Genomic DNA, 16,220 nt, shown 5'->3' on the forward strand with positions numbered 1-16,220 from the left:
ACCACATGTTCACTAGTCCATAAGCTTTCTGAACCCAGTCCTTATGGGTTTCTAAGAAGGCTTCATTACATAGGCATAATTGATTAAATTATTGCCATTAGTGACTGATTCTACCTCCTCCAAAATCAGAAGGTGGGACTAAAAGTTCCAACCCTCTATTATTGATTGGTCCCCTCCCCCCGCTCCCCCACAACCAGCCCCTATTCTTAGTTTTATTATTATTTTTTCCTAAAGCCATCTCATTAACATAAACTCAGTTGTGATGGAAAAGGACTTGTTATGAATAACAAGACACCCATTTCACCTTTATGATGCTTAAGGAATTTCAGGAACTGAGGACAAGAGACCAAATATTATGACAAAAGATGCTTGCATTGCTCTTTCACTCTGGAAACTCCAAGGTTTGGGGAGCTGTGAACCAGAAATCATGATGTAGATCAAATACTTACATGAGAAATATACACTTGTTCATTCAGATGAACAAATCTGTTATAAATCAGAGTATCACAACCAAAATATTATCATTTCAATATATACTCAATATTTAAAAATATTGATGAACAAGTTCACATTCTTCTTTTTACACTAAGTCTTCAAGATCCAGAAAGTGTTTTACACATCTCATTTATGACCAGCCACATTTAAAGCACTTATAACCACATGTGGCTGGTGGCTGCTCTTTTGGACAGTGCAGTTCTAGGTAGTTTGCACCCTTAAGCCTATTGGGAACTTCCACAACTCCATATCTTTGCCTACACTGTGCCCCTTGCCTGGCACAGCCTCCTCTCCTTTCCAAACTTGAATTCCAGTTCATATTTCATGAGCTCTGTGCTCCCACAAGGGCTTCTATTCATCTCTTTTCAAGGGCCCACCATTTTGGGTTATTGTTTGTTATCTCACCAAAAAGCCAAGACCACTTCTGAGTTATTACCAGCATTTAGCACACTGTGTGGTACACACACAGCAGATCCTCCATCACAGTTGTTGGTTTTAGGGGTAATTATAGGCCTTTCTCTGGGATGGAGATGTTAGGGCACCAGGAAAATTTCTTTAAAATTTTTCCCCGTTTTTCTTTTGTAGGGGGTCACAATAAAGAAAGTGGTAGAAATCATTGCTTGGGATGACACTGTTACTAGAGAAACACTGCACCAGAGAGCTATGATTTGGGGCTGTATATATTTTTGATAGCCATTTAGTTCTTAGTTTATGACCCTCTCCAGGAAATATTTGAGCAACCTGGATATATAGCTATAAGGCACTGTACATCTGGGGCCATTAGGGAGTGTGGCATTTTACCATTTGGGTAACTCGGAGGCAGTGCTGACATCTGTAATAAAAGGATCAGGGCCACCATGCTGCACAAATCCAGAGTAACCATGTGAATGATCCTGCTGGAATTGAGCACACAGCCTTTGTGGCTAGATGCAGTGGTCCTAAAAGCCCTACCTGTGGGTAAATGTGAATGTTTGTGACATGCCACTGGCTTTTGACATCTGAATCAGGATTTTGAGAAGAGTAGATAGAAACACAGGGAAATGAAGAACATAAGAAACCATGTGTGTTCACACACACAGCTGCTGCCCAACTCCAGAAGGACTGTAGCTCAGAGTCCAAGTGTGAAATCACTATTTCAGAACTTGGACAGCATCCTTCCACAGATATAGGGGCCCAAAAGGGGGCCACTCTTCCTAGGGTGGAATCCAGAATACAATGATTAAGTTTTGAGCTAATGTTCTTGAGTCTAGATGAAGAGGAGGATGTGAACTTCTTCTTTTGTCCTCTCCCTTTTATACCTAGATCAGATGGAGAAAGACAACATTAATATGAGTGAAACCACTGGCTAGAAGAGGAGCTAGTTAGATCCAGCAGGTCATAGAATATAAGTCAGAGAACTGGGTTTGTATTCTGGATCCACTATGAGATTTTAGACAGTTTTTCAATCTCTCTGAGCTTCATTTTCATTATCTGTAGAATAAAGATATTACCATCCCTATTCCATATTGGTGAGGTAGAGAAAGGCCCAAGCACAGCCTGGGATAAGTGTATCATTCAGTTTTTGCTTTGTAAAAACCTCAAAATTTCAGTGGCATATAACATTGAGCATTTATTTATCACTCCTGTGACTGTGGGTTGGCTGTGTGACAGCTCTGCTTCAGGCTGTGGGTCTGAGGTTTGGCTGGGGTATGTTTTCTTCATTCTCTCCTTCTGGGGCCCAGGTTGAAGAGGCAGCAGTTACATAGGGTATGTTCTCATGGTCATGACAGCAGGTAAGAGGGCAAGCCCAACTATAAAAGCACATTTCAAATCAATGCTTGGTCAAGGTGAATCACTTAGCCAATCCCAAAGTCAAGGCCTGGAGAAGCACAATCTTCCCACCATGGGGCCACAGCAAGAGTGAGGATGGAGAAAATTATGGAAGAGTGAAGAGTTGGGACCAATCATTCAATGTATTACAGTATACAGATAGAATTATCATTTCCTTGTGCTCATTTATCCAAACATTTCCATGAAAAATAATAGTTCTTATAGTGTTTCCTTCTTTCAAAAGAAGGTTGGCCTAGGCATGGTGGCATAAATAAGCAGATGGAGTAAAAACTTATGAAGATTGCTAAGAGGCAAGGTAAGGGAAGTGTTACCAGGAGGGAATGCCCATCCTTGTATCTTAATTCTGGCCCAGTGAAGTTCTTGTCCTGAACCAGCACTGAAGGAATTAAAGGAAGATTTCTACAGTAATCTAGTCAGATCCTTAGTCTGGTATGTAAAGATTGCAAAATGATGCTTAAACCTGGAAGTTATAGTCATCAAGGAGGACTTGAAATTTAGAAGGTAGAGAAATCATTTTAGAATTCATAAAGAAGGTGAGTATTAAACTGGTCTTAAAATAATGAGCTGTGTCTGATAAACAAAGGGGAGCTTTCAAGAGGGGGAGGACATGAGCAAAAGTGTATAAGCCTCACTGATACTTGGTGGCTTAAAACAGCAGACGTTGATTATTATAGGTGGACTTGGTTCGCATAGACCTCTGTAGTTCACTGGGGCCTCTGCTTCAGTCTGGGTTTCTCTGGGGGCACTTCAGCTGGGGTAGTTTTGCTCTATGTACATCTCATTTTCCTTCTGGAGCAGTGGACTACCCTGGAGCATCCTGCACATGGTAATGACAGAAGATGGCAAGAAGAGCTGAGGTTTGGAACTAACATATAATTCCTTTTTCCTCATTCTGGTGGTTAAAGCAAGTCAGATGACTGAAATCCAGTGCCCTACAGAGTTATATGGTGGTGAATGGCATGGATACAGGGAAGGGTGAAGAACTGGCGTCATTACTGGAAATGTATCAGAAAAGAAGTATGGTGGTAGTAATGAGGCAAAGTAAGGCAGAAAACTGTGTTTTCATATTGTCATGATTGGGAAACCCCAATCCCAAGTCCCCTTGTGGTATCCCTGCTATGTCCAGGCCAGCTTCCATTTCTGTATCTCCAGTGCTGAGGCGCTCACTACCTCCTGGGGCAGATTATTTAGAACTTACAGGAAATTCTTTCTGTTACCTAATACCTTTTTCCTTCCTCTATTTGATCCTGGTTCTGGCATGTAGGTTTTTGGTCCAGCAACCATTCACACAGCTGAGGAGAGTGCACTGGTCCAGTGGTTCTGGTTTCTCAGTGCCTGAGTGAGCCAGCAGTGGGTAAACCAGCACAAAGCAGAGCAGGACCATCACGCCTGCAGCAGGATGCTAGAGTTCCCCTAACCGGAGAGACATGCTTGAAACCTTCCCTCCCTCACTGTCCAGGTCAAGTCCAATGGTCCCACCCCCCCCATATCACTCTACTCTACCTTCCTCTCTCCCTCTCCACTGTCATCTGCCTTGTCCAAGCTGCCATAATTTCTTATCTGCACTGCTGCAGAGCCTCTCCACTATCCCCACCTTGCCCCATAATCTGCTTTTCACACTGTGACCACAGTAATATCTTAACAATGCAAATATGCTCATGTCACCCACTGCTAAAAATGCTGCCCTTCAGGAACATCTTGTTCCACACTCTGCACTCAGCCTCAGCCTCTGTGATCATCTTTCAGGACCCCCAACCCCCTCTGCATCCAATTCATTGCCCCTGTCCCTTCAGGCTTCAGCTTATCTGTCACTTGCTCAAGGAACCCTCCCTGGTCTCCTTCACAAGGTCAGATCTCTCAGTAACAAGTTCTCCCAGCACCACAGACCTCTCCTTTGTAACATGTACCAGCATATCCAACCTTCCATTCATTTCTGTAATTACTTGCCCAGCACCTGCCTCCTCCACTATTCCATAATGGTGGGTCTGTATACTGGCTAGGTGTAGGTATGAGGGTGATTTGTAGCACTGGAAGATTCCTGTGGTATAAATACAACCACAGCAGATTTCCAGCAACCAACAACTGTGGCTCACAAAATCCCTGAAAATTTAATAATTGGCTCCCATGAGGTGGTATGAGCTAGTTCCAGCATACCCCCTTGGGGCAAGCCTTGTAAATGGTCTTATACCCTATGATCAACAGTGTCTGGAAGATAATCAAAGGCCCATAAATATTTGGTGAATGAATGAATGAGCAATTGTCATTTCCAGAAAATGAAAGACTTTGAATACTTTGGATGCCCAAGAAAGGAATAAGGGAGTCATAACATTTCTGTTCTCTGAGGACTATTTAGTTATTTACTTTACAAACACATCTATACTGGGCACAAATTCAAGTGCTTTACAACTCTACAAATACTCATTTAATCTGCATAACAATTAAAAGGTAGATACTATTATTACCTTCACTTTTTAAACATCTTCCAGGATTTACCAGGTCTACACCTTAATTAACAATTAAGTAGTAAGTCAAAGTAACATCTAGAATGTCAGAAGGACTTGGTATTGTCAAAGCATGAAGAAATTTTGCCTGATGGGATTTGCTGGTCTTTTGATTTTCCTTATTACCTAAAAGTAGGTGGCCCTCCAGAATTGTGGGATGGCCTGTTGAAGCTTCAGAGATGGCACCAGCTGGAGGCCACATCTTGAAAGGATAGGTTGCTGTCCTTCTAGATGTAGTCTCTGGTTTCAACCAGCTTTGTTTCATCCTTAACTCTTCCTCTGGATCTTCAAAACATCTTTGAGTTGGTAGGTCCCTGTATTTTTCTGAGATGCAAACTTCTGTAATGCCCATAAGTTTGACCAATGCTTCCACAGTACATGTTTCTTTCCACTCTTGGAACATGATTATTCTGACAAAGGATTTTATTTTTCTTGGTTCCAACAGCTGTAACTACGAGGTTACAAAGTGTTTTCTTCCCACAAATTCATGGCGTTCCTGGAACCTGAGAATGTAGTGCACTCGTTTTACAGATAAGGAAACTGATGATCAAAGTAACTTGCCATGATGTGAAGCTGGGCTTTGAACTCAGGAAATATGACTAAAGAGCCCACATCCCTAACCGCTATGTTATATTACATCGGGATTAGCTCTGGAATGAGACATGGCCCATATTCCCCTTGCTTCCCCCTGTGGACATGAATGTTTGGTCTTCAGGTCATTGTACCTCAACAAAGAAAGAATAAAATGGCAAAGGTCCACAGATGTGGTGCCAATGTGAGGGGGAGATGTAGGCTCTTCTAGGTAAGGACAGAGTAAACAGGTTAAGGCTTTTTCAAAAGATGGATTTCAAATACTTAGTAAATTCTAATAGGAGGAAATTGACCTGGTCAACTTTCAGAAAGGAAAATATTAAAATTGGAGAGGTGAGTTTGGGGTATAAGTAAATGCACAATGTTCTTCTCCTAATGCAGTCATGCTTCACCTCTAAGGCCCTCCTAAAAGATGAAGATAATCAGGACCATTCAAATGAATTGAGGACACCAAAGCTCAGAAGCGAAGGGATGTACTCAAGGCCACAGAACTACTCATCGACATAGCTGAGCCCAGGTCCCCAGCAGAGGATGGCTAACTTCTGCCTTCTGATGTTGGTTGAATGTTACTTCCCAAGAAGGTCTCATAGAATCACAGTTGCTCAGAGGAAGTCAAATCCTGGAGCTAATAATGCTGAACAGCAGTAGAAGGTGAAATGTAATTAGATTCAAAGTAGGTTTACTGTACACAGATTCTGGGGTGATAGCCTAATATAGCAATAGTAAGAGTTGGAAAAGTGTCTCTAACTTTTGATGTAGTAGTTTATTTAACAAACGGACTCCTAGGTACCAAGTGCCTACTGTGTGCAGGCACTGTCAAAGTCAAAGATGGATCCCTTTCTTTATTGCCCATTCTATATGCAGCATTGAGGAGCACCTCAAAGGAAATGAAAGTACTGATGTAGAGTTTTAGCATGAGAGAAAAATGGCATTAATATAGAAGGAAAGGCTGTGGGGTAATTATGAAAGCCAGGGTCAGCAATTTGATTTTATCCTGCAGGAAAAGAATGGGCAATAAAGACTTTTAAATAAGGGAATGACATCATCATCATCATCACAATAAAAATAATATCTACTGTTCACAGAGCACCTTCTGCATCCAAGGCTTTCAGCCCTCACACCCACCTCACTTGGAAGAGGAGGGACAAGGCCTGAATCTGAACCTACATGTGTCTGGATTCAGTTTACGCTCACCCTAACACTCTGCAGGATCTTTGCTTTTGAACACATGCTAGACAGCACATAAGGACATAGGTTTGGGAGCCACCAGCATTTAGTTGGGTGGCTAAAGGCATGAGGAAGACCAAATTTAAGAGGAGCGAGAGGAAGACCAGAGAAGCAGAGAGAGAAACTGCAGCTGAGGCAGGCAGTGTCAAGGAAATCATGCATGTGTGAATTTTAAGAGACAAAGAAGGGAATAACAGTGCAGAATGTTACAATACATAGAGGTCAGGCAGGATGGGGATGGACAAGGAACTATAGGATTTGCCAAATTAAGAAGGCTTCTGGGACTTCACAGACAGCATTTTCAGAGAAGTGGTGGGGGTGGGTGCCAGATTGCTGTGGGCTGAGGAGTGAGTGGGAAGTGAAGACAGTGCTGGCAGCATGTAAACTTACTCTTTCAAGAAATATGATAGTGAGGGGGAGGGGAGGAAGGAGACCTGAAAGGGAAAGATGGTAGCAGAAGGGTTTCCTGGGGGGATAGAGGTGGGGAGAGACTTGAGCTGTTGTAAACCAGAATGAAAGGAAAGGCTGAAGGCTACAAGACAGGAGGTTTCCCTGACACAGCCCCAAGGGATGGATGGAGAGCACAGTGGGTGGCTTAGCAGAGCTCACTTGGCTGGACTTCTCCAGGGCTGTGAAATGACGGAGGTGGACCTGATTATCTTTGTGGCCCCTTGCAAATCTGACATTCTTTCCCTTTTCTTCTTTTTCCCTTCCTCCCCTCCGTCTCTTCCTTCCTTCCTCTTACTTTTTTCACAAATATTTACTGAGCACCTACTATGTGCTAGGTCTTGTACTAGACTCTGTGGCTATTATAATAAACAAAACAATGTACAGGGAGGGGCAAAAGTAGGTTTACAGTGTATGTGAAGCAGTTTATTCTTGTATTATTATTTATTATTGTATTATTTTTCATACAAGCTACTGTAAACCTACTTTTGCTCCACCCTGTATATCATCCTTACAATTCAGTGGGGAGATCAGCATAAACCAAAAATATGCACAAATAGCATACACATACATGTGTGACTACACATTGTATGATAGTATTAATAACTGCTATGTTCACTGAGCACTTCCAATATACTAAGTACTTATAAGCATTACTCACCCTATAAAAAAGGCACATGAAAAAATAGAGGCTCCGAGTGGCCAGATAACTTCTCACAACTAAGATAGGTGGAGCATGAGATTCAACTTAGATTTGCATGCCTCCTAACAGGAGCACTTAATTGCCACACTGTCCCGACTCACTGCGTTTAGAGAAGTGGGCACCAGGATAAACAAGATCTAAAGGTGTCCCATCCTTGGGGAGCTCAACATCCCTGAGAGCTGGGAAGAAATCAAGAGTTCCTTTACTCCTTTTTTTTCTCCACGTGTGGTCCCCTTGACCAGTAGCATCCGCAGCACCAGGGCGCTTATTAGAAATGCAGAAGCTCCAGCCTACCCCAACCCACTAGATCAGGTGCAGCAGTTTAACAAGACCAGTGCTTGGTATGCACGTTCAAGTTGGAGAAGTCTGGTCTAGAGCCCACTTCTCTTACTAGAGATGAGAAACCGTGGCCCCAGTGTTTGGAGGTTACAGAGATGGTGGACCTTCGAGGCTTGGTGAAGGAACCCCGCCTAGGCCTGAATGGGGCTTCCGCTCTTGTCCTGAGAGGCCAGAGGGAAGGACAACGAACAGGAAGGGCACGCAAAGTCTCAGCGCGCGCAAGGTGCTGGAAGGTGCTCGGCGCGCGCAACGCTCTCAGCGCGCGCGAAGCGCTTGCAGGCTCCCGGGCCGAGCCCAGCTGAGGCAGCGTGGGCGCCCTGAGGGCCGGGCCGCCGCGCCGCGTCCCAGTCCCTGCGCCGGGCCGGCCCCTCAGCTCCACCCCCTGCCTCCTCCTCCCGCCCGCTCTCGCCTCCTGAAAAGCCAGCCCGCCCGGGGCGGCGGCGCAGAGCCGGCCCGGCGCACGAGGCAGCCAGCGCGGCCATGACGACGGAGAAGGCGCTGCCTCTGGGTAACGGGAAGGCAGCTGAGGAGACGTGGGAGTCTGAGGCGCCAGGGGGCGGCGGGGGCGCGGCGACCGCGCGCGACCCGCGGGACAAGCGCGACAAGGCAGTCCACGAGCGCGGCCACTGGAACAACAAGGTGGAGTTCGTGCTGAGCGTGGCCGGGGAGATTATCGGGCTTGGTAATGTGTGGCGCTTCCCTTACCTATGCTACAAGAACGGAGGAGGTGAGTCGGCTGTTGGCACTGGGGAGGATGCAGGGAGGGGAAACTAGCCCGCTGGGGGCAGGGAAGCTAGGGGTGAGCGCGACACCCCTCCCACGCCTGTGTGTAGTGGGACCCTTGGGAGATTTCCCGCTCGCGCTTACCCTGTCAAAGCTCACTTTCCCACTGCGCATGCGCACGTGCTCTTCGCACCTAAATGTGCCGCCTGCTGGCACGTGAGTACTTGTCCGCAGGGTGTATCCTGCTGTAGGTGGACCAGACCAGCACTCGTTTCATTTGTGACCTGCACTGCTTTGTGGGGCAGGAGACAGGCCTTTTGAGCCTCAGTTTTCCTAACTGGAAACCTTCATGAAGAAAAGGGGCTTGGTTTTGAGCACTTACTGAAATACCATGCTCTGTACTGAGGATCCCATTTCATCCTTAGAGTCGTCTCACCCATTTTTCAGGTGAGGAAACTAAGGGTCAGAGAAGCTACTCACTTAATAAGTGTTAAAGATGGCGTTCTGACCCCAAAGGCCTTGTTTTAAATTGGGATTAGCCCGACAACAGGAAGAACTTTTTGTTTAGGCACTGCTTGTTTGATTTTCTGCCCAGTCTTTCATTTGTTCTTAAGGCCCTTTCTAGAGCCTCTTTTCGGGCCTCCCTGGTGGAAGAATTGGCACCAAGCAGTTTCTTTTACTTGTCTTATGGTCACCCACAACAAATAGTAACAACATTAATTACATGTTTAGGAGGTGCTTAGAGACTGGGGGTAGGGGCCATGGAAGAGATGAGGTCATCCTTTGTGGTGACAAAATATCCAAGTAAGTTTGGTAGAGCTGCAGCAGTGAATCCTCAACTCTCTCAGTTCAAGGAATGGGTTCCAGACTTTAGGAAGCACCATCTGTCATCATGAGAACAACCAGCAGGTCCCAGACAAGGGACCTTGTAAAACATTACTGGATGGCATAGTTTCCGCAAGAAAAAGCCTGTATCTATGTATTCTTTCCTGTGTTGCTGTTTCTCTGCCCTTTGCCCACCTCCTTGCCCCCTCCCATCCCCACAGTAGATCCCCAGACCTCAGTGAAGGTAGCTTAGAGTTGGCTGGCAGGGACCACGCTGTTAGGCTGTGTGGAGCAAGACTTCCTGTGTGAGCAGCTGCAGGGAGAGCAAGAACAGTACTGCCTGGCCTGAACCTTTTCTTTGGAGACATTCATCCTGAAGGCACAGGCTGCTCCAAGCCTGCTCTACACTGGTAACGAAGTGGCCACTGGTGGTGGTTTGGCAATGGGCAAAGAGGGAGTGGACTTGGGGACCCTGAATGTACCCTGTACCCTCAGCCATGAGTCCCACCTCTGTTTGCATATTAAGCCTTCAGAAGCTGCTGTGTCTGCTTAGAAACCTGTGGAAACCCTTTAGGATAGCCCCAAACAAAAATTGTTTTAGCAAAATTTTTAATACAGGAAACTTTTATGCCAAAACTAAAAGCATTTCTAAAATAGAAACAAGGGAAGTTGGAAGTTGGGTTAATTACAAAGTCTGCGACAGATTATTAAGTTTGTAGTAAGTAAAGTTGTAAAATGAGTCTTTTTTTCTTTTAACATTAATTTGCCAAGAGTCTCCATTAAGTACACAGATATCCTGGTTTAATTGAGTAGTTACCTTAAGGATTACTAGCTTTGTGGATACATAGACCAAAAGGTTTTCAGAAAGTGTCATTTGTTAGGTTCTAGAGGATTCACAACTAAATCATAGCATATTTTGGCAGCTGCTGCAGCTTGTTTTTATCACTTAAGTTAAATGCAGCAAACAGATCATTTTATCCCGTTTTACACACTTATTGCCTTCTAATATAGTTGAGGTATCTTCTTATCAATGGTTTACCTTTTAAAAAAATATCCACACAGCTCTACTCATAGATTCCAATAGTTATTTAAAGTATTTCTTTCCCAATGTGAAACTTTAAAAATAGTGTCTTGCCCAGAAAAGCCTTTCAAAACCTGGTAGATATGAATCTACTAGCAGGATTGATCAAAATTGTTGCTATTGATCCTGTAGTTAGAGACTTCATTTAGCAAAAAGCAATTTCAGTTAAAGCCTTCATTTGTGAGATCAGATGGTGGGGAATAGCATATGTTTTCATGCTTTGTTATTAGATAAGAGAGTGAGGGATTTGGAAAAATCCCTTTCTGGTTGTAATAGCACATGTTCACTTTAGTCATTTAATTTGTTTCACAGAAAGGCACAGGCAGTGGGTATTGTGTTTTAAGACAGGAGTACTAAGGCTTATGGTGGTCTTTTCTCAAGTTGATCCAAAGCCAGCCTTTCTGGATAGAGTCTTGCTGCAAATTCCTTGTAACTCAACTTCATGTCTGAGACTCAGGAATAAGGACCTGGTATTGCTCGTTGCATTCCTCCTTAAGAATGCTTTTCTTTATGAAAAAGGTATTTTGTGGTTCACTTCCAAAGTAAATAAGAAGGGGTCCCCTCACCTGGCCTTTTGAAGTTACTTTAGAATAAAAAAGAAGGATGCAGCATTCAGGAAGGGAATGAATTTCACCTGTGCTACAGGGTGAACTGTGGAAATAAAAGAAGCAAATAAAACTCTTTTACATTATTATCTTAATTATACAATAATTCTGTGAGATAAGCGGTGCAGATATTAGGTATTAAAGCCTCACATCACAGAGGAAGAAGTTGAGGCAGAGAGATGTGAGGTAGATTACACATGGTAGTAGATATCAGAGGGCACAAACCCACAGCCACCTTTTCTGACTTTGGTCCTCACTGCAGCAACCTGAACTCAAGCCTAGAGAACATTTTGTCTTGCTTGTAGTAGGTGCTTGTTAAAGATTTCTTGTCCTGGACATAAAATGGTGGGGGTAATTTTAACCTTGTTTTCTTATTTTACATTTTTGTAGGGGCATTCCTGATTCCCTATGTGGTGTTTTTTATTTGTTGTGGAATTCCCGTTTTTTTCCTGGAAACAGCTTTGGGACAATTCACGAGTGAAGGTGGCATTACATGTTGGAGAAAAGTTTGCCCTTTATTTGAAGGTAAGATTGAGTTCATCAGAAAATAAAATGATGCCTAGGTGATGTCAGGGTATGAAAAGAAGCTGAAGCTGTTTATATAAGGTGGACAGAGATTCAGATTGCTTCCTTTCCTTGTTTTTTCAGGCATTGGCTATGCAACACAGGTAATTGAGGCCCACCTAAATGTGTACTACATCATCATCTTGGCGTGGGCCATTTTCTACCTGAGCAACTGCTTCACCACTGAGCTCCCCTGGGCTACCTGTGGGCATGAGTGGAATACAGGTATGGCCCCCAGGGAGGGTTTCTCTGCTAGTCCTGTTGGGGGACCTGGAATTGAGGGTGTGACTTTGTCATAGAGACCAGTCCTGGCCTCTGGCCTCTTGTTGTGGCCCAGAGTCCACTGAAACTAAAGGTCAGTTCTGCACTAGGTAGAGGTCCATTCTGTGGGTTGCAGTCCTGAAGCCTGAGCTGAGCCCTGGGTCCAGGAAGTGACATGGGTAGATGATGATGATGCTTTTTCCTTTCTTCGCCAAGTACAGAAACTGAGCCCTTTGGGGGAAGAGTTGGGGTATGAGGGTTTCAGGCTCCAATTGCAGCCCTATCTCTCTAGGTATTGGATTTTCCTTTGTAAATGAAGGTGTTAGACTGGCTTGGGGGTTACAAACAGGAGGCTAATTAGGCTTTAGGCCAGTGACCAGCAAATATAAAAAATGTATTTGGTTTCCCAAATTGAAAAATCAGAAGATTTCACATGAAAAACCAGATTTCCAGCTTCTCTTGAAAAATTGAAAATATCCGGCAACACCAGACCCACATTCCCACATTCTTGCTTGGAAGCAATGGCTGTGGCAGAGAAGCAGCTGCTGCCCTTGGATGAGGCCACCCAGGCCTTACCCAGTCCACTCTGCTCATTTACTTTACCTGTCCAATCCAGGTAGATATTTAAATTCACTACCCCACAGTACTGCTTGAATGGATAACTTTTTAGATTACTTTAGATTCTAATATACTATTTGCTTTTTAATTTGTCATCCTATCAGGACTGAGTATAATCCAGAGAAGGCAAATATGTGCCAGCTCCTATCTATGTTTGCTGTACTTAAAGCAGGCATCACTAATCGATTGTAGCACTCTTTCCTTTTGAGTCTAGTCTTGGCCTCAGAGCCCTTCTCAGCAGTGCCCTGGCACTCACTGCCTTTTGACTGAAATTGGCATACATGCTTTAAGCTATTCATCATCCATGTGGTTAGGTTGTCCCTGGAAGTGTCCTGTCATTCTGAAGGCTGAACTACTGTAAGATTGAGTGGTATGTTGGTCACCAGAAGAAGGAACAGCAGGCATTAGGCCTAGAAAGTTCTAGAACTAGCTTCTAACCCTGCATAGCTTTGCCCTGTTCTCTTGCCTGTTGCATTTTGTGGAGGTTTCACTCTCTCTTTAGGGCACGGGTTCTTAACCTTTCTTTGGCCAGGGATCTCATACAGAGGCTTATCAAACTCAAATTGAAGGGAATATTCATGGAGGCCTGTGAGCCCTCCATGATAATTTAATATAATTAATATTTATTTTGAGGATACTTAAAAAATATGCACATGTTCTGGATCATCTGCACAACCACCTTATAACCTAGGACAGTCAGATTTTAGTGCCTGACTTTGTGTGTGTTTACAATTGAAGATATATTTGTGGTAAATAGGATGATGGCAGCCAAAGGAAAAAGAGCAGAGAGATTTAATTGATAAATGGTACCTCTGTACTAAATGGAGTTCCAGTAGGAATAAAGGTTTTGCAGAAGTGTGAACAGAGAAAAATAGTGTTAAAAGTTGAGTTTCAAATGCACATTAAAGAATAGACAAGCTGAACTCAATAGACTCTGCCTCCTACCTGTCAGTCCATTTTTCTGTTGAAATCCATTTAATATTACAAAATAGCATTATCTTACACACCAACTTTATGCTATCAATTTGAATTGTATTGTGTCTGTAGTTTAGTATTTAATTGGTAACTTTAATTTTGGTTTTATAGTTGTATGAATACTGTAATTACAAAGACTTTATAACTCATTGTTTATTTGTACATGATTAATGATCATCTTAATAAAAATACCATGTCAAACCTGGGTGTCTGAGAAATTTCTTACTCTAGAAAAAGAAACAAACTTTGGGAAACAATTTTAGAGAACCTGATAAAAGCCAAGGGCTCCTCTCTCCAGAAAAAGGCACAGGGCACATCTGCACCTTTTACTGATAATATCAGGTTTCCAGACTCTTCTCAGGACTCTTTGTGGACCTCACAGATCACCTCCATTCAGAATATGGTTAGCACTTGCCAGGTGGGAAGCAGCAGACAACTGGGGGAATTTTCCCCAGTGGACCACAAACCTTTTCTTCCTCTGGTTTGCACTTGCCTTTTTCTAAAGGCATGTGAATACTGGAGGTATGTGAAACAACACATATAGGAGGTGCTTTCTGCCCCTGGAGATTGCAGATGTAGTTTGGAGGGTTTGTAGCCCACGAGAAGTGTCATAGTGAGGCTGCACACTAGCTCCACGTTGGCCACTGTGCAGGACACAGGGGCTCTGAAGTGTGTGCGTGCAGGAGGCCGTACCCTTGGGGAACTTAGTGTGTGGTGGTCGGGGCAGCTCTGTAAACTGAGAGGTGCTGTAAAGAGGGACTGATCTCGTGGTGGCAGAGAGACTTGGGGAATGACCATGGAAAAGGAGATGGAACCTTGGCTGGGGCTGATTCCCATTTCTGTCCCTAACTGGCTGGTGACTTGTAGAGGAGGGAGAGGTTGTAGGTGGGGGTCCCTTGAACACTTATGAACCTTAGATTTCTCCTCTTCAAAATAAAAGGAATTGGAAAAAGTGGTTCCTCAGAGGGCCTTTAAATTCTATCTTTTTTAGAATTCAGGTTAGGGAGATTAGGGAGGTGGGGGTATACTGGTTGATTTGGGCCTTAAAGGATGAGCACTTGGATGTTTTTACTTGAGCTTCTAATCTCCTTTGGTCATCAAGTTTCCTGAAATTAGAATAGCTAGTCAGTAAATTCTTTCTTAGATTGATTGATTGAGGGAGGGAATTGTGAAAAAACTAGGGATTCTTTCTACATGTAGGCTTATGTCATTTGATCTAATCATCACATGTTAATTATCCCCTTTTTCCCCCCCTGCCCCCCATTACTGGAAGGGCCACCGAGCAGGACAAGTAAATGTATGGACAGGTCTTTGACAGGGAGGTGGAAAAAATGAAAGGAGATTTGAGGACAAAGCAGGACAAAAGAGTTTGATAGGGCACACTGAGTGAGAATGAGATAGAAAAGGTACCCTGCCCCCAAAACTTTTCCTTCAGTTTGAATCAGACCAAGCCTCTCAAACTGTTTGTAAGTCATTGATTTTACCCCCAGTGTTCTTTGAAACATGTTTACTTGGAACACCAAGGTAAAACTGCCTGGTTGCTTCATCAGCTTTGAATGTTTTCCAAGATCCAGCCCTTGCAGAGGTTAATCTTGTATTTCTTGTCTTGTTTCCACTATAGAGAATTGCGTGGAGTTCCAGAAACTGAACGTGAGTAACCACAGCCATGTGTCCCTGCAGAACGCCACCTCTCCCGTCATGGAGTTTTGGGAGTAAGTGGAATATGGCTTATCTTGCTTGGCCTGTGGGGCTCCATCCTGGTTCTGCTCAGTTAATATTGTCCTCACCCATGGAAAAAGCCTAACCCTTCTTCCAGTCTTGTACTTCCTGGCTTCTGTGGGCATTTGACAGTGTTGGAAGCCAGAGGAGAGCTCTTTAGATGTTTCCCAAAGGGACAGCTGAGAGAAATGCTTTCTTGTTCTTTGATGACATGTCAGCATGCCTAGCTGTTTATTAGGGCAAGAAGTACTTGGTAAAATGATGTACAGTTTAAAAATTCATTTTTAACAAAAGAAAAGATGTTTGCAGAAAGCTAAGTGAAGAGTATATTTAGCCTGGAAAGTAGAAATCTCCAAGGGGGACAGGTTAGCTTTCAGGAGCTGAAGTAGATGAACTTTAATGTTTCAAATGTGCTTAAAGGAAAGCATAGTCTCACAGCATTGTCTGTAGATGCTTCTGAAGGTTGTGAGCACTCATCCCTAGAAGTGTTTGACAAGTGTAAGGCTGCTGCTGATCATTACTGGGGAGGTTTCTGAATCCACGGACATTAGAGGCAGTAATTTTGTAAGTGGGCATTTTATGGGAGATGGGCATTTTTCTTCAGTGTTCCAAAGGGGTTTATGTATGACCCGGGAGTTACAGGGCTGCCACATATAGTTGTATTACTTGTTCCCTGCACATCCCTACAGTCCTAGGGGGATGTTGTTAACGCTGTG

General features: G+C 43.8%; 1 protein-coding gene across 1 annotated transcript in view; it reads left to right on the top strand.

The window, feature by feature from the left end:
• The first annotated feature begins 8,577 nt into the window (after positions 1-8,577).
• SLC6A11 (solute carrier family 6 member 11) overlaps positions 8,578-16,220 on the top strand; it is a 128,163-nt gene continuing 120,520 nt past the window's right edge. Inside the window, exons 1-4 of the mRNA XM_090284176.1 lie at positions 8,578-8,860; positions 11,758-11,892; positions 12,016-12,156; positions 15,407-15,497. Coding sequence (XP_090140302.1) covers positions 8,614-8,860; positions 11,758-11,892; positions 12,016-12,156; positions 15,407-15,497 — 614 coding nt within the window. The 5' untranslated portion in view covers positions 8,578-8,613. The remainder of the gene's footprint in view (positions 8,861-11,757; positions 11,893-12,015; positions 12,157-15,406; positions 15,498-16,220) is intronic.

This window comes from Furipterus horrens, unplaced genomic scaffold (assembly GCF_987537825.1).
Source record: "Furipterus horrens unplaced genomic scaffold, mFurHor1.1.pri manual_scaffold_7, whole genome shotgun sequence".
Classification (NCBI taxonomy): domain Eukaryota; kingdom Metazoa; phylum Chordata; class Mammalia; order Chiroptera; family Furipteridae; genus Furipterus; species Furipterus horrens.